General features: G+C 38.3%; 1 protein-coding gene across 6 annotated transcripts in view; it reads right to left on the bottom strand.

The window, feature by feature from the left end:
• LOC143162320 (titin-like) overlaps positions 1-18,352 on the bottom strand; it is a 245,966-nt gene that overhangs the window by 54,606 nt on the left and 173,008 nt on the right. For all 6 annotated transcript variants that reach the window (XM_076342523.1, XM_076342517.1, XM_076342519.1 and 3 more), the window contains 30 exons: positions 17,974-18,273; positions 17,559-17,867; positions 17,277-17,467; positions 16,361-16,790; positions 15,562-15,870; positions 15,001-15,149; positions 14,877-14,909; positions 14,648-14,777; positions 14,248-14,547; positions 13,843-14,160; positions 13,456-13,752; positions 13,049-13,348; positions 11,440-11,754; positions 11,195-11,343; positions 9,534-9,684; positions 9,157-9,438; positions 8,764-9,066; positions 8,374-8,676; positions 7,974-8,255; positions 7,214-7,513; positions 6,825-7,127; positions 6,398-6,706; positions 6,032-6,313; positions 5,513-5,812; positions 5,072-5,365; positions 2,009-4,975; positions 1,590-1,910; positions 1,191-1,475; positions 696-995; positions 75-377 (listed from right to left, as the gene is read on the bottom strand). In XM_076342523.1, coding sequence (XP_076198638.1) covers positions 75-377; positions 696-995; positions 1,191-1,475; positions 1,590-1,910; positions 2,009-4,975; positions 5,072-5,365; positions 5,513-5,812; positions 6,032-6,313; positions 6,398-6,706; positions 6,825-7,127; positions 7,214-7,513; positions 7,974-8,255; positions 8,374-8,676; positions 8,764-9,066; positions 9,157-9,438; positions 9,534-9,684; positions 11,195-11,343; positions 11,440-11,754; positions 13,049-13,348; positions 13,456-13,752; positions 13,843-14,160; positions 14,248-14,547; positions 14,648-14,777; positions 14,877-14,909; positions 15,001-15,149; positions 15,562-15,870; positions 16,361-16,790; positions 17,277-17,467; positions 17,559-17,867; positions 17,974-18,273 — 10,815 coding nt within the window. The remainder of the gene's footprint in view (positions 1-74; positions 378-695; positions 996-1,190; positions 1,476-1,589; positions 1,911-2,008; positions 4,976-5,071; positions 5,366-5,512; positions 5,813-6,031; positions 6,314-6,397; positions 6,707-6,824; positions 7,128-7,213; positions 7,514-7,973; positions 8,256-8,373; positions 8,677-8,763; positions 9,067-9,156; positions 9,439-9,533; positions 9,685-11,194; positions 11,344-11,439; positions 11,755-13,048; positions 13,349-13,455; positions 13,753-13,842; positions 14,161-14,247; positions 14,548-14,647; positions 14,778-14,876; positions 14,910-15,000; positions 15,150-15,561; positions 15,871-16,360; positions 16,791-17,276; positions 17,468-17,558; positions 17,868-17,973; positions 18,274-18,352) is intronic.

The following is an 18,352-nucleotide window of genomic DNA, read 5'->3' as shown; positions in this document are numbered from 1 at the left end:
GAATAAGAATTCTTGCTCATTTAATTATTAAAGCAGAATATTGCAACATAGGTAGTATTTAAATTGTTACTTACTGAGTTGTTCTTTAATTTCAAATACTCCTTCTGTTTCTCTTGGCAAACTTACTCCTACAGCATTTCTAGCTGCCACTCTAAACTTGTACTTCTTTCCCTCTTTCAGACCAGCTACAACAATGGAGAGATCTTTAACAACTGAATATTCTGTCCAGCGATCCGCTGGTTGGTCATCTTCTTTGTAGCTAACAATGTACCCATCAACTTTAGAGCCTCCATCACGCAGTGGTGGCAGCCACCCTAAAGTAGCGCTATTCTTCGTAATTTCAGTAACTTCAAGTTTTCTTGGTGGATCAGGTTCACCTTTCAGGGGAAAAAAAAAGAAACACATTAAACATTGAATTTCCAAGATTTTCTGACTATTGAATACTTGTTGAATTATTGGATGCTATCCATGCTAATGCAACAAGGACAATATGGAAAAGAGGAAAATTCTTAATAATTGCAAAGGTACTATATTCATAGATTATATTATTTGAAAGAAACTGACACAGAAATATTAATGTTTATCATTGAGCAGTTAGTAGCATTGTCCAATTTAGAAACACTAACTTTAAAAAAAATGCAAAATCTTATTAAAATTAGAGAAAAAATATAAAAAGTGCATAAAGGCATACTTACTTAGGGGATCTGTTGCTAGAACTGGTTTTGGTATGTCGGTTGGAACACCTGACCCATATTCATTTACTGCTGTTACTCTAAAGAAATATTCATTTCCAGGTACAAGGTTAGCTATTTGGAAACTAGTTTTCTTTAGTTCTGCAGTGACTGTTCCCCAGGTCTTCCTGTCAGCTTCACGTTTCTGCAGGATGTAATGAGTTACTGGGCTACCACCATCATTCTCTGGAGGTGCCCATGAAAGATGGCATGACATCTTGGTGACATCTGAAACCTTGAAGTCCGACACAGGTCCAGGAGTATCTATAAAGAAATTTCAATTTATGCTAGTCTTTTCTTCTTTAATAAGTTAAAAAATAATGGGGGCTAACAGCTTCCTATACAGGGGGAGTTAGTGTTAACTGATATAGTTGTGCTCAAAAACGGTCATAAAAATTTCTGCAATGAACATTCAATATAGTTAAAAAATTGTCTAGAGATATTCTTCTCATTACTTACCCAGGACTCTGACGTTCACAAATACAGCCTTTTCTCCAGCTGCATTAACAAGTGTCAATGAATATTTGCCTGAGTCATCACGTGTTGAATCGGGGATGACACAGAAGGCCATAGTGTCAACCAGATCAACTTGTCCTTTTCTGATAACATTATCAACACCCATTCTCCTCCAGGTGACTTTTGGTGCTGGGCGACCCCTAACAATGGCAAAAAGTCTAATAGGGCATCCTGCCCTGACTGTGACTAACTTTCTCATGCTTGCATCCAACTCAATCTCAGGAGGTTCTGAAAGACAAAATTAAAGAAATAAAATGCAAAGTTTAGCACATGAAAATAAAATAAACCCAGAGCAAATAAAGATTGTATGTAAATACTCATAAAGAGGATGGGAAAACTCACCAAGTATTTCTTTGGGAGACACAGCTTCTTTCAGTTCAGCTGGTCGGCCAAGGCCAACCTGGTTTTGGGCAGAAACTCTGAACTCATACAATTGGTTCTCATCCAGGCTGGTGGCTGTAAATTCTGTGTGAATAACTTGGGCAGCAACATTGCATCGTTTCCATCCTGCTTCAGGATCAACACCCTCAACTTTTGGTCTAATTTCCACAACATATCCAATAATTGGAGCACCACCATCATACACTGGTTTTCCCCAGCCAAGGGTTATGGAACTCTTTGTGCTATCAACCACTCTCAAGTTTGTGGGAGGACCAGGTGGTTCTGAAAGACAATAAAAATTACAGATAAGAACACAGTTGTGCAGTTTAGCAATCTGTTAACATTAGAACAAAATACAGTAGAATACAGTGGTATGATACCTATTGGGTCTTTTGCTACTACAGGTCTTGATGGCAAGCTTGGTTCTCCAAGTCCGACTTCATTTTCGGCACTGACGCGGAACTGATATTCATGACCAGGGATGAGATTAGTAACTTTCTTGCGCCTCTCTGGGATTGCGGTCTTAGTAACAGGAACCCATCTTAGTGATCGTTTCTCTTTCTTCTCTAAAATGTATCCTGTAATTGATTTGCCACCATCATATTCTGGTGGATTCCAAACTACAGTCATCTCTTCTTTGCTAACTCTTGTGACATCTGGAGGGTCGGGGCGTCCAGGTCTATCATATTTTGTTTTTGCAATAATTGGGTGTGTTTCCGTTGGTGGACCAGTGCCCATTTTATTCTCTGCACGAACTCTGAATATATATTCATTACCTTCAATGAGGCGTGTCACATTTGCATAGTTTGTTAGGACAGAGGAAGAGTATGTAGACCAAACCATACGCTTGCTTTCACATTTTTCAAGGATGTAGTTCTGTATTTCACAACCACCATCATCTTCTGGAGGGTCCCAAGTAACAGTACATCGATCACTTGAAATGTCAGTGACTTTCAAGTTTCTTACAGGACCTGGTTTATCCAAGACAATAACAGTAGCGTATGCTACGAAACTACCAGCTGTGTTAGTTGCAGTAATCACATATTTCCCACCATCACTACGCCTTGATTTTGTGAGAACGAACTTAGATGTGTCAGAAGTTGTTTCAATACTGACTCTTGGAGACCTGGTTAGATCTGTGGCATCTTTGTCTTTTGTCCATACAACTTCAGGCTGTGGTTTTCCTCTGACTCCAGCCTCAATTCTAATTGTGTCACCTGCTTTCACAGTTAGCACCCCACTTAACTTCAAGTCTAGCACTGGTTTCTGCAGATCTTCCTTCACAACAACTTCAGCTGTTCTTACCCAGTCACTTTCACCTGCCTCATTCTTGGTTTGAACTCGGAATTGGTAAATCTTATTTTCAACACATTTATCTACCATGTAGTGTGTTTCCTTAATGCTGCCTTTGTGAACCCTTTCCCATTCATCTGAATCTTTCAGTTTTCTCTCAACATGATAACTTAAATTGGGACTTCCACCATCATAATCTGGCCTTCTCCATTTCAGATATACAAATGTCTTTCCTTTCTCTGCAATGTGAAGATTTTCTGGCTCTCCAGGCTTGTCAATAGGATTGATGGCAAGGATGGGAGTCTTGGTCTCAATGCAAGGACCTGGACCTATTTTGTTTTCTGCACAAACTCTGAAGAAGTATTCACGGTTCTCTATAAGATTTGCCTTTACTAATCGTTTAGTGATATCAGAGGAGACAATTGACCATCCCCTCTGGTTTGGTTGACGGTACTCTACTATGTAATTTGTAATTTCAGAGCCACCATTATCCACTGGACTCTCCCAAGCGATCATACAAGAATCTTTTGTGACATAGCTTATTTTCAGGTTCTGACATGGCCCAGGTCTGTCAAGTACATTAACAACAGCAAAAGCTTGAGCATGTCCACAGCTGTTCTTAGCTGCTATTATATATTTGCCATGATCAGATCTTTTGGCTTCTTTCACTTGCAGTTCAACATTAGGTAGATCATGGACTATTTCAACACGCTTTTCTTGGACTAGTACTTTGCCATCTTTAGACCATGTTATGTCAGGATCTGGCCTGCCTTTTACTTTACCACTAATACGGATTGTTTGGCCTACTCGAACAGTAATTAAGTCTCGACAGGTCACATCTAAGCTTACTTCTGGAGGAGAAAGAATATCCTTTGCAAGTACAGTTTCTGCCAGTTCTCTTGGTTCTCCCTCTCCCACAATGTTGACAGCTTTTATTCGGAATTTATATTCATTTCCTTCTACTAACCCAGGTACTCTGAAAGCACACTGTCTAATGAGTTCGTCCTTATTAATCCTATTCCATTGTGTAGTTCCAGTTTTCTGACATTCCACGATGTATCCCAGAATTGGGCTGCCACCATCTTTGAGGGGCTTTGTCCACACAAGATCAGCTGTTTCTCTGGTTTTGTCTTTTAATTTTGGATTTATAGGTGGTCCAGGAGGAGTGATAGGACGTGATGCTTTTATTGGATCAGAGCTTGGAGACGGTTTGCTTAAGCCCACCATGTTTTCTGCAAAAACTCTGAATTGATATGTGTTGCCTTCAAAAAGACCAGTGACTCTGTATTTCATATCAAGTATTGGTGCCTTATTGACACGCACCCATTTACCAGATGCTTCCCGACGTTCAAGTATATAACCAGTTATTGGAGTTCCACCATCAGATTTTGGTAGGGTCCAAGACACTGTTGCAGCATTTTCTGTAATATCATAAACAGTTGGTTTACCAGGTGGGGATGGTGGATCAAACATGTATTTAGCAACTGTTGGTTCTGAATCAAGGGGTGCACCAATGCCTATCTTATTTTCTGCCCGAATACGGAAAATATATTCACAGCCTTTCTGCAGTCGTGGAATCTTAATTTTTGTGTGACTTGTTCCAGAACTAACCACTCCCCAAGTTTCTTTCTTGGATTGACGTTTCTCAACAATATAATTTATTATAGGACTCCCACCATCATCTTTAGGAGGGCGCCAAGAAATAACCATATGTTCTGGTGTTACTTCAAGAATATTAATAGGACCAGTTGGTGGGCCAGGAACATCCAAAACTGTAAGATGTAGAGCAACAGTTTTGCTGCCAGCTGCATTAGATACTGTGAGTAGATATTCTCCTGTATCTTTTCTTATACAATCTTTGATGGTAAGTACGGTTGAATAATTGTCAGTCTCAATCTTGTGTCTGCCGTCTGTTTTAATTTCAGTGCCATCAGTAACCCATTTTGCAGTGGGAACTGGCACACCTCTCATAATTGCAGGAAGTCTCACTGTGGTGCCAGCTTTAACAACAAGACCTTCAATTAACTTCACATCTAGTTCCACAGATGGAGGTACTGAAATTAGAGAAAAACAGAAATTACCTTTTCAGGGGAAATGCTTAAAGAAAGAGAGAAAGAATCAGTGAAACAACATGAAAAACTAAAAATTACCTAGTTTTTCTTGACACTCTATTGGTATAGTTGTATCTGGAAGGCTGAGACCAATAATATTCTGAGCTTTCACACGGAATTTGTATATTTTTCCTTTTTGTAGGCCTGTAACAACACAGTCTAGCATAGGGACCGTCTGGAACTTTGTCCACTCATCTGCACCATCTTCTTGATATTCCACCAAATATCCAGTTATCTCAGCACCGCCATCACGATCTGGTCGATTCCAAACAAGGGAAACTTCAGTCTTGTCAACATCTACATGATGCAGATTCTTTGGTGGCCCCGGAGGATCTTTTAAAATACAAAATCAAAATGGTTACTAGGATGGCCAATCTGTGGTAGCAGTGTACCGTGTTCACATTAGTACCAATAAAATAATCTCAAAAATTACCAAGAACAATATGAACAAAACAAATCATATAACTGAAAAACACTTACGCAGTGGATCTATAGCTTTAATAGGCTTGAGTGTTTCCACATATGGACCTCTACCAAACTGATTCTCAGCTGCAACTCGGAAGAGATACTGCGTGCCTTCCATCAGATATTTAGCCATGTGACTGCGTTTCTTGGAGGATGATGAGATGGCTACCCACTGTGCAGAAGCTACATCTTTCCTTTCCACCACATAGTTGGTAATGACAGAGCCACCATCATCTTCTGGTTCCATCCAAGTGAGATAGCAAGAATCACTTCTAACTTCACTGATTTGCAGATTTCTGGGTGGACCAGGTTTATCTAATATTGAAAAAAATTCAATCTGTTATTTATTTGATAACCAAAGCATTTTAGTAAATTTCAAGAGAAATAAATATATTTCATATAATTTTTAGTTCTTTTTCTACTGTGTATTTCTTATAACTCGGTTTATTGATATTTTCCAGACATTCCTTTATTTCTTAATCTCTAAGTATAGAATAAAAACATGCAATATAAAAGGAACATCAAAAAGATTACCTAAGACAATAACTTTTACTGAAACAGTCTTTGAACCAGCTGGATTTTCAACTGTCAGGGAGTAAATTCCACCATCTTCATGGACAGTGTTACGAATTTCAAGCTTACTGCCAACTCCTGTAACCTCAATATCAGCTTTGGGTGAGACCTCATGATCTTCTTTCTTCCAAGAAACTTTTGGGAATGGAACACCTTTAATAACAGCACTAAGTCTCAGGGTATCTCCAGCTTTTACATGCTGTTCTCGGGCCATATTAGCATCAAGTATCAGCTCAGGAGGTTCTGGAATCAAAATGATATGTTTTTAGAAAATGAGGGAAAAAAAATATCTTCTTAGGTAAACTTATCTGAATTTATTAAACTCACCAAGTCTGTCCTTTACTTCTACTGGATCAGGAACATAGGATGGTTCAGATTCACCTGCTGCATTGACTGCCTTGACCCTGAACTTATAGGTCAAACCCTCAGTAAGGCCAGTGACTTTGTATTTTGTTTCAGGACAAGAATCTGCTGTAAGATTGGCCTTTTTCCATTCTTCATCTCCAACTTTCTGATACTCAACAAGGTAGCCAATTATCTTGCCATTACCATCATGGCGTGGTGGTTGCCAAGATAAATCAACTGAATTTTTAGTTTTATCTACTGCTTCTGGATTAACAGGTGGACTTGGTTTTGCTGTTAAAAAAGCAAAAAAAGAAAGAAATGGGAAAAAAAGGAAACTATTAAAACTATTTTCTAACTGAAATGAAGAGTGCATTAAAATTTCAGTGAGAAATGAAATTTAATACTTTACCAATTGGATCTCTAGCAAAAATTGGCTTTGATGGTGGACTAGGATCACCAACGCCAATTTCATTTTCTGCTGAAACACGGAATTCATATTGACAGCCTTCAAGGAGGTCAGGTACTTTGAACTGAGTACTGGGGAAAATCGGGTCTTTGGTAACTCTGACCCATCTTGTAGCCATTGTTTCCTTCTTTTCTACAATATAGTTTGTTATTGGCTTGCCTCCATCATATGGTTTGTTCCAAACCACTACTGCAGAGTCTTTGGTAACATCCTTAATGATTGGTTGCTCAGGTGCATCAGGAACACCTGGGGAAAAAACCAAAGAGTTTATGAGCACTACAAACAGAGTAAAGATTAAAGTATCAAAGTAAGATAGCAAATTAATAACATACGGAAACGGTCCTTGGCTTTCATCTCATCAGAGATGAGAGGATCACTTATGCCATAAAGATTTTCAGCATAAATTCGAATTTGATATTCTCTTCCTTCCAGCAGCTTAGGAATTTTGCACGTTGTCTTAACTGTGGCAGATGTAACTGGCATCCACAGGTCTCTGTGTGCATCCTTCTTCTCAATAATGTAATTTGTAATTTCACTGCCCCCATCATCTAATGGAGGTTTCCAGGAAACTACCATATGATCTTTATGAACTTCATCAAATATAACAGGGCCTACTGGAGGTGATGGACGATCTGTTTAAGAAAAAATAAAGCGTACCCATGCTTTTATATGAACTTCACATAATGACATAGATTAAACAGTGTCAATACAGTAAATATATTATGAAATTAGAAACTTGGCATTACAGTTTTAATAAGGAATCAAGACCTCAAGATTATTCCTCTTTAATAAGTGTTTGACTCACTGGACTTAATTCCTTAATGCTTATGAGATATTTGGTGATTGACATTTTCTACAGTGTTGACATTCTCTAAATGCATGAAGAGACATTAAATTATACATGCTGAATAAACTAAGCCAGAGTTAACTATGTACTCAAAATTTCTAAATAGTATTTCAGTATAAGTGAGAATGCAGTAAATCAAATTATTGTAATAGAGAACACATTTTAATATTTACATTTTATATAACTCAATGAATTCTAATCACTACTAAAAATCACATACAATACTGTTGTTCAGTAAAACCTACCAACAACATTAACTTGACAAAATCCTTTTCTTGATCCTGTGCTGTTCTCTACAGTAACACAATATTTGCCTGAGTCTTCACGGACAGATTTTAGTATCCCCAAGCAAAGAGTTGTAGGAGTTGTCTTGATCTTTGTACGGTCATCTTCTTTCACAACAATATCATCCTTTAGCCAAGTGACCTTTGGTGCAGGCTTGCCTGAGTAACGTCCAGTCAGGCTGAAAGCTTCACCAACCCGAACAATAAGCTTGTCTCTAAAGTCAAGGTCAAGTGATGGAGGAGCTGAAAGACAATATTAAAAAACACAATGCCCAGAAATGTCAGCAATATTAGTAAGAAAAAGTAAGGAATCAGTAAATGTAATCACTGTTTTCAAAAGAAATATGAAAAAGATACATACCAATTTCATCCTTGCATGTGATTGGTTTTGTGCAAAATGATGGCTTGCCTTGCCCCACAATATTGCAAGCACTCACACGATACTCATAGGTGTCACCCTCTTTCAAGCCTTCTACAGTGTATTTCCTATCAAGCATTTTCTCCTTTGTAACTTTGTGGAATTTCTCTTTTCCAATGAGACGGCTCTCTAGAACGTACATGGTGATATCTGAGCCTCCATTATATTTTGGAGGGTTCCAAGTTAATGTAACAGAGTTCTTGGTAACCGCTTTTACTTCCAGGTCTTCTGGACGGTCAGGAACAGCTGCGAATAAACAAAAAAATATGGTAAATGCATTTTTCTGCATATTCATCTCATATGACAGTAATGCAAATCTGAAAATATACTTACTTATTGGATCTCTAATGACAATCTCTTTTGTTGTCTCTGTGAATGGACCCATGCCAATTATATTCTCAGCTGCAATTCGGAAAAAGTAGGCTTTCCCTTCAGTGAGTCCCTGAACAGTAGCATTCTGTCTTGTAACTGTGTAGCTTACTGGAGTCCAAGCTCTATGGTCAGATTCACGTTTTTCAATTATGTAGTTGGTAATAGGAGAACCACCATCATCTTCTGGAGTAAACCATGTCAATTTACAAGAGTCACTGGTTAGGTTCTCAGTAAGGAATGGCATTCCAACTGGGCCTGGCACATCTGAAAGCAAAGAAGAAATGGAGTATTTAAGTATACATGCTGAATATTATTAAATTTTACTTGTTCACAAGGACTGAAGTTGCTATTTACCTAGCACATCAACAATAATAGTCTTCTTCCGCTCACCACCAGCATTTTTAGCAAGAAGAGTGTATATACCCTGGTGGCTCCTTTTGCAATTCTTGATGACCAAAGAAGAACTAATAGCTGTTTCTTCAATTCTGGCTTCTTCTGGCAAAGCTTGGTCATCCCTGCTCCAAGTCACTGTTGGAGCTGGTTTTCCTGAGACATATGCTATGATCCGAATTACTCCTCCAGCATGAACAACAATTCTGTCCCTGACGCTTGCATCCAAATTAATATCAGGAGCCACTGTGGGAGGTGAACAAAAAAATTCAATTTTTTTTTCTCACTTTGACTTAGTGACTTTTTTACTTACTAAAAATGTAAATGTAAATGATAAATACCAATTCTGTCCTTCATTTCAATAATGTCTGTAACTTCTCCAGGCTCTCCGATGCCAGCAGCGTTCACTGCTCTAACTCTAAATTTGTAAAAACATCCTTCTTTTAATCCTGCCACAACGAACTTGGTTCCTCTAATTTCTTTATCTTTTACCTGGAAAAAAATATTATAACATCAGCTAACACCAAGGTATCATCAATTTCTTTGTGATGTTTGAAACACATCTTAAATCAGATGGTGTTTCAGATTTACAAGCACAAGACAGTCTTAAGCATACATGGACCTAGCTCACATAGAAGTCTTCAGAATCTGTGTAAAGAAATACAGGACGTGGACATACAAGCTATTCTGAAGATTCACCTTTTTAATAATTCTAACAGACAAGGATGTTACAGCAATTACAATAATCTGTGGTCTCAGAACAATTACATGTATTATTGGACAAATAAACTCATTGTGCTGGTTTTGTCTGGGATAGAGTTAATTTTCTTCACAGTAGCTAGTATGGGGCTGTGTTTTGGATTTGTGCTGGAAACAGTGTTGATAACACAGGGATGTTTTCGTTACTGCTGAGCAGTGAGAGTCAAGGCCTTTTCTGCTTCTCACCCCACCCCACCAGCGAGTAGGCTGGAGGTGCACAAGAAGTTGGGAGGGGACACAGCCGGGACAGCTGACCCCAGCTGACCAAAGGGATATTCCACACCATATGACGTCATGCTCAGCATATAAAGCTGGGGGAAGAAGAAGGAAGGGGGGCACATTCGGAGTGATGGCATTTGTCTTCCCAAGTAACCGTTACACGTGATGGAGCCCTGCTTTCCTGGAGATGGCTGAACACCTGCTTGCTTATGGGAAGTAGTGATTTGCTTTTCTTGTGTGCACGGCTTTTGCTTTACCTATTAAACTGTCTTTATCTCAACCCACAAGTGTTCTCACTTTTACTCTTCTGATTCTCTCCCCCATCCCACTGTGGGGGGGGTAGTGAGCGAGCGGTTGTGTGGTGCTTAGTTGCCGGCTGGGGTTAAACCACGACACTCTTATAAGTGAGAGTGGCAAAAAAAAGGAATTCTTTGTTCTTCTTAAACCCCAATAGGAAGCCTGTTTACCTAGAAACAGTGCAGGAAATTTAGGTATTACTTAAAATGCACCCAAATGTTTATGGAGATACAAAAAATAGCCAAGGTATGGCTTTTTTAACATCAGTTAAATTTTCAGTAATGCATTACTGAAAAAAATTTTCAGTAATGCATTATGGAAAAAAAAAATTCAGTAATGCATTATTGAAAAAAGTAGGAACATAGTAGTTGCAAATTATTTGGCATAGTCTGATGCCAGTGAGACTTACTTTTGTGCCAGTTCTAACTTGGTCTTGTCTTCTGTTCTTTTATCACAAATTACCTACATATTTTCTCACACCTTTAAACAGAAATTTCAAAATTCTAAGTTTAGGAAACTGCGAAGTTAACTTGATGTGGAGGGGCAATTACTGACTTTTACATTTGGTCTTATATTTTAAACATAGGAAGATAATTATGGTGCAAAAATATGAACTTTTAAAAAATAACTTGCATAGTGAAAATTGTAAAAAATATATTTTCTGGAGGGATTTCTTTTGCTAGACACACAGAGAGAAGAAACGCAGATTCTGTAATGTTCCACCTACCCGTTCCCATTCTTCCTTTCCTTCCTCTTTATACTCAACAATGTAGCCAGTGACCCTAGAACCACCATCTTTTAGTGGTGGAGTCCACTCCAAGTCTACAGACGACTTTGTCCAATCGGTAACTTTTGGAATAGGAGGGCCAGGTGGGGCTGAAAAATATCATCATACCATTACAGCATAACAATATATTCTATGTTCTTATTTGAATATTTTCAAATTCAAAAATAGGAATCTAAAATATTTACCAATAGGATCTCTAGCAATTGCTGGATCAGATGGCATGCTTGGTGGACCAACACCAGCTGCATTGATAGCTGAAACACGGAACTGATATTCAGAGCCTTCAATAAGACCTGTAACTTTGTATGAAACCCCCAGTGTCATAGGTTTGATAGGATCACGGTTAACCCTGGTCCATCTCTTTCCGGTAGTCTCTTTGCGCTCCAACCAGTAACCAGTAATAGGAGAGCCACCATCATGTTCTGGTTCTTCCCAGTTTACAGTCATTGAGTCACGTGTTATACTGCTAACAGTTGGCTTGTCACAAGGTCCAGGAACAGCTGGGGGAAAAAATTCACACATAGCTTGTAAAAAAGAATGCTAAAGGAAGGTGGAGATAGCTAGAGCGCAAAACAGAGCTATGCACTCACATGGTCACAGCTGTATTAGGTAGTTACCTATCTGCACGAGACTCCTTCCCTCATCCACCTTCCCATCCATATTCAGATACATATACTTCTGTGAAACAAAGTATCTTTCTTTCAAATAAGAATTGTCAAAAATGAGTTGTTCTCGCCTTCCTGGATCAGTACCTCATTTCAGTGCCCAGCCTAGCCTTGGATATTTTAAGAATGATTTTCTCTTGCCAGCCCAACATTCCTTCTACATCAGAGATACTCTGACTAATTTCTCTTTCAAAATTGAAGGCAGGAAATTGACTCTTCCTGATTGTCCTGGTTTCGGCAGGGATAGAGTTAATTTCCTTCCTAGTAGCTGGTACAGTGCTGTGTTTTGGATTTAGGGTGAGAACAATGTTGATAACACACCGATGTTTTAGTTGTTGCTAGGTAGTGCTTACACTAGTCAAGGACTTTTCAGCTTCCCATGCTCTACTGACTGAGAAGGCTGGAGGTGCACAAGAAGCTGGGAGGGGACACAGCCGGGACAGCTGACCCCAACTGACCAAAGGGACATTCCATACCATGGGACGTCATGCTCAGTATATAAAGCTGGGGGAAGAAGAAGGAAGGGGGGGACGTTTGGAGTGATGGCGTTTGTCTTCCCAAGTAACCGTTATGCGTGATGGAGCCCTGCTTTCCTGGAGATGGCTGAACACCTGCCTGCCCATGGGAAGCAGTGAATGAATTCCTTGTTTTGCTTTGCTTGCATGCGTGGCTTTTGCTTTACCTATTAAACTGTCTTTATCTCAACCCACGAGTTTTTCTCACTTTTACCCTTCTGATTCTCTCCCCCATCCCACCGGGGGGGAGTGAGCGAGCGGCTGCGTGGTGCTCAGTTGCCGACTGAGATTAAACCACGACACTGATCTATAAGGGCAATAATGTCTCAAATACAACAGAAAGGCCTGAATCTTATCAGATAAATCCTTATTTGTATATTTAAACCTTAGAAAAGCTTGATATTGTATTTTAATATATAACAAGGAGGGAGAAAATTATTTTTAAGTATTACACGTGCTTTTAAGAACTAACTACTAATGCTAAAACTCTTCAAGCTATTCTTGAAAATTTACTTACGTAAAGAGAGAAAAGTAGTAGTGGTATTTAAGAGATGCTGTACATATACCAGCATATGAAAACAACTGACAAAATTTGAAAGCATATTCCTACTTACTGAAAAGGTTTCGTGCTGTTTCTGGTTCACTATCCAAAGGTTCTCCAATACCATATTTGTTTTGTGCCATAATGCGGAACACATATTCATGGCCTTCCATCAACTTGGGAACAGTGAATAAGCATTCCTTAGGCTCATTAGTAACGGGTACCCATGTCCTCCTATTTGCTTCTTTTTTCTCTATAACATAGTTTGTAATCTTAGAACCACCATCATCTAATGGAGGAAGCCATGATATTGTCATTTTATCAGCCAAAATGGATTCAAATTTAATAGGTCCCACTGGAGGTCCAGGACGACCTAAAAGATACATTTTTATGAAGAAGAATTAATTCAAATGCTACTAAAATAAAGTATCACATGAATGCTATCAATTTATGCAATGCATAAGAGTTCTTGATACCTACCCAGAACATTTAGTCTCATCTCCTTTGAAGCAGTTCCCAAATTATTTACAGCTGTTATAGTATATAAGCCTGTATCACTTCTGCGAGACTGTTGAATCAATAAAGTGCAAGTGTCTTCACCAACAATCTTGTTGACATGTTGATCATACAGCACTGGCGTTTTGTCGTCTGGTTTCTTTGGAGAAGCTTTTAGCCATGTTAATGTGGGGAAGGGTACACCCTTTATCTTGGCCACAATGTTAACATCTGTTCCTTCTTCAACCTCCATAAATTCTTTGAGTTCAATAGATGGTGGGCCTACAATGAAATGTTGAAAAAATTAACATACAAAAATATTTCATAATTTTAAAATGGAATTTGTATTTACTGGTATCAGTTAGTACTTACATGTCTGGTCTTTGACAACAAGTGGGCCAACAGTGGCTGAAGGCCTACTAGGACCTGCTATATTTACAGCTTTCACTCTGAATTCATATTCTCCACCTTCTACAAGATCCTCAACAGTAAACTTTGTTTCCTCCACATCACGTCTGTTGCATTGCTTCCAAGTCTCTTTCACTTCTCCAGTACGATCCCAGCGGAGACATTCAACATTATAATGTGTAACAGGAGCTCCACCGTCATTCTTTGGTGGTTTCCATGTCAAGCTCACTGTGTTCTTGGTTACAAGGCCAATCTTTAGTTTAATAGGTGGATCAGGAGGATCTTCACAAACAAAAGAGAAATGTCAATAAATCCACTGTACAGTACTATCTGGTTTTAAATAATTTGTTTGACTTTGATTTCACTTACGGATTGGATCCCTGGCTGTGGTCCGTTGGATGGTTTCTGCAGGAGGGCCAACACCAAAACGGTTTTCTGCACGTACCCGGAAGAAATACTCTTGGCCAGATATGAGATCAGGTACAACAAAGGAAGTACTTCCACAGTTTGGATTGACTTTAGTCCAGGCCTTCCCATCAATAGTTCTTTTTTCTATAACATAGCCTCTGATTCTATCTCCACCATCATCGTCTGGCATCTTCCATGAAAGTTTACAACTACCTCTTGTGATATCACTTACTTTTAGGTCTTTTGGTGGACCTGGGACATCTGTTAAGGTAAAAGCACAACAGAAACAATTTTACATAAGTATGTAGAAAAATAAGACTAAACCCTAGTATTTGAATACTTCAATATGTGTAAGCCATACCAAGCACATTGACCCTGACATGCACAGTTTTTTGTCCTGCTTTGTTCTTTGCTGTAATACTGTATCGTCCAGAATGACTTCTGTTGCACTCAGGGATGGTAATCACTGAACGTGTATCAGTTGCTTCCACCTGTGTATTATAGAAAGAAAGAGAAGTTATAGATAAACTTTAAATATTTATGTTTGAGAAATGCAACAATACTAAAGTTACAAAACCCGTTAGCTTTACCTGAGCTTCTTCAGGTACATTATGACCTCCCTCCTATAAACAAAGGGAAATAATGTAAATATAAAAGGGGATAGGCTTAAATGTCTAGAAACACCTGTAGAAAAAAGCTTTTTCTTTTACTAACCTTTGCTGTTGTCTTTGCTTTTCCTTCAAACTCCCAAAATGTTTTTGGAACTGGACGACCCTTGATAACAGCTGGGATTTTAATTGTTGTGCCAGCATGACAAGAGAGGAAATCCTGTGCTCCAATATCAAGGAAGATTTCTGGTTCCTCTGCAAAAATATTTTAATATCTAAATTTTAAAAGCTACTGAAAGTAAATTTCTGGCAGCTCTGAGCTAAAACCCCACACAAACATGCAGAATGCATGTTTATGTGGGAAAGGTTGGATGTGCAAAAAGGAAGCTGGGAAGTATACAAATAGAAAAAATTGTTGTAGTCATTTCTTCATAAAATACACGTTATTTCTTTAGTATGACTGTAGGTGGTCATCAGTTTTCTAATGGATCCTGACCTGGTAATGGTCATCATGATACTTTCAAAAATGTGTGTCAATCTTTTGTTACATTTTTGCATAATTGTTTGTTCTGTTTTGACTTTGGCTTGCTTGGCATCCTGCTTGAATATTTACAGCAGTAGGTGTCACTTAGATATAAATACCTAAATTAATTCCCAGAACACTTACCTAGAATATCTTGGACAGGTATTTCTGATGTTGCAGGACTTGGTTCTGATTCTCCAGCAGCATTTACAGCTTTCACCCTAAATCGGTATTTTCTGAGCTCTTTCAAGTTGGGAATAACACATTCACAAGTAGGAAAGAGTTTGTCTCCTTCATTCACCTTCTTCCAGTCAGTACTACCTTCATCTTGCATTTCAACAATATATCCTTTTATAGGACTGCCACCATCCTTTTGTGGAGGCTTCCACGCAAGAGCTACAGACGACTTGGTTTTGTCTTTGACCTCTGGGCAAGATGGTGGACCAGGCACAACTTGTAAAACAAGAGCAAATAAAAATTACCTGAGAGTTAGTGTCTGCCTATATTTTTCTGAATAGTTTCTAGAAGAATCCTAGTATTTTCATTTTATTCTGTCATACATAGAGTGTATAATCCTAGAACATGCATACTAATTACATATATTACGTATATTATTAAGGGATACTTAAGGTACAAGGCATAAAGATTGAACTCTAACAATAAAGAAAAACAATAATATAAAAATCTGATTCTGAACTGAAGTTTATTTGGCAATGTTTACATTGGTGTAATCACAGTTTAAGGTTCATAAAAGGTAAAAAAATTAAATTGAAGCAAATTATTTTTAAAATCAGGAAACTACTTTGTGTCAATATATTCTCTTTGGTTTAATGAAAACAAAGCATTGGATTAATTATATTAAATTCAATATATATTCAATAGCACATTTTTGGTTCTGGTGTGATACAGTCCTTAAAAATAGTCATACAAATTATATACTTACATATGGGATCTGCTGCTAAGGCAGGGTCTGATGGTTCACTGGGAGGGCCAATTCCAGCAAGATTTTCAGCCATAACTCTAAACTGGTATTCAACACCTTCAGCCAAACGAAGCACATTGTACTCTAGACCTTTTACTGATGGTTTTGTTACTGGAGCCCTGTTAACACGTGACCAGTAGACACCTCCCACCTCTCTCTTCTCCAACCAATAGCCAGTTATTGGGCTGCCACCATTGTTCAAAGGAGGCTCCCAAGTCACCAGCATTGATGATCTGGTGCGATCTAAAATTTTTGGCTTTCCAGGAGGTCCAGGAAGGCCATAAGGATCCTTAATAACAACTTTTTCTGAGAGGCATTCATCACTTATTCCATATTTGTTTACAGCCCGGACTCTAAATTGATATTTTTCATTTGTTGCAAGATTCCATACCTGAAAAATAAGATTTAAATCAATACTTGGCTACTTTCAGAATAAACTTATTTGAAGTTATGCAGTGGTTTTCGCTTTAAATTCTGTCTTGGAATCTCGTTGACATACCTATGTTTATGATGTACTATACAGCTGTATGTAATGCCCTAGGGATATTCTTATTTCATGTGCACAGGACCAAACATAAATAAAAATGTCATCATGTTTGTTTTTGCAGTTGGTAAAGCTATGAATAATGCTGGGAAATGGAAAGGAAGATGTCTTCTAAACTCAGATGAGTTTAAGTAGCAAAAGAGAACAGTTCCTTTTGTTTTGTCGCATGAGGAAAACACACATACATAGATGGGCAACATTCATCTAGTAATTCTGGAGTCTAAATGGAGCATGAGCACAGGCATCTATGCAAGTAGCAGTTTTCATTAGATGTGTACTGTTGTTATTTTTTATGCATACTAAAGTATCTAATAAAGATATTTTATAAATTACCCCAAATCTTCTCTCAACAGCACTTTTGGAGACTTCTTCCCATTCAGATTTCTTCCTACTAGCATCACGTTTCTCAATAATGTAATGGGTAATTTCACTACCACCGTTATCAAGTGGCGCATCCCATGTTAAATAGCATGATTCTGCTTTAATATCAGAAACAGCAAGATTTCTTGGTGGAGAAGGACGATCTGTAGGAAAGCAATAGAGCATAGAATTACATTAAGAAAAAGGCAAAAGCATTTTATTAGCTGTCATTTTATTAAAATGTCGCATCCTTACCATACACTTCAACATGCACATTGCGAAATGCAGTGCCAAGACGATTGGAAGCTCTCACAGTGTAAGTGCCTTTATCATCCCTCACTGCTGCAGGCAGGATAAGCTCAGTTTTTGCCTCACTTCTAGATACTTCTTCCTTGGTTATCTTAAGCGCACTAGATGTTTGGTCAATTAAAACTTCATTCTTGTCCCATTCAATCTTTGGCATTGGCAGACCTGTCACATCAGCAGGAATATTAACTGGTTCTCCTGCTTTCACTTTGATAGTATCTCCTCTCACAGCCAAGCGTAATGTAACAGTTGGTGGTACTGAAAACAAGAAGAAAAATGACAGAGTGAAGATGGAGATGAAGCAGAGAAAATGTCTTGCAGTGTTCGGCAGATATTTGTATGGATTTCTTTAAAGCAGATATACCTTCATCATCTTGTATGACTACATTGAGGGGCAATGATGGTTCACTTTCTCCAATAGCATTGACAGCTTTGACACGGAATTCATACATATGAAGTTCGTCAAGTTTTTCAACGAGAAGAGATGTTTTTGGACAGAGCTTTGCATTAACTCTTTCATAGTCTTTTGAATCATGTCTCCTCTTCTCAACAATATATCCTAAGACAGGACTGCCACCATCACTACGTGGAGGCTTCCAATCAAGTGTAATGGTTGACTTCGTCCTCTCTGTGTACATGAACCTCTCAGGTGCTGTTGGAGGCCCTATTAACACAGATAAATCATAATGAAAAAAAAAATTAAATATTAGAGAATTTTTATTCATATGAATACAGTAGCTCTG

Source organism: Aptenodytes patagonicus, chromosome 6 (genome assembly GCF_965638725.1).
Source record: "Aptenodytes patagonicus chromosome 6, bAptPat1.pri.cur, whole genome shotgun sequence".
Taxonomy (NCBI): domain Eukaryota; kingdom Metazoa; phylum Chordata; class Aves; order Sphenisciformes; family Spheniscidae; genus Aptenodytes; species Aptenodytes patagonicus.
The sequence above is the reverse complement of the archived record's forward strand: the minus strand, read 5'-3'. Positions and strand labels throughout refer to the sequence as shown.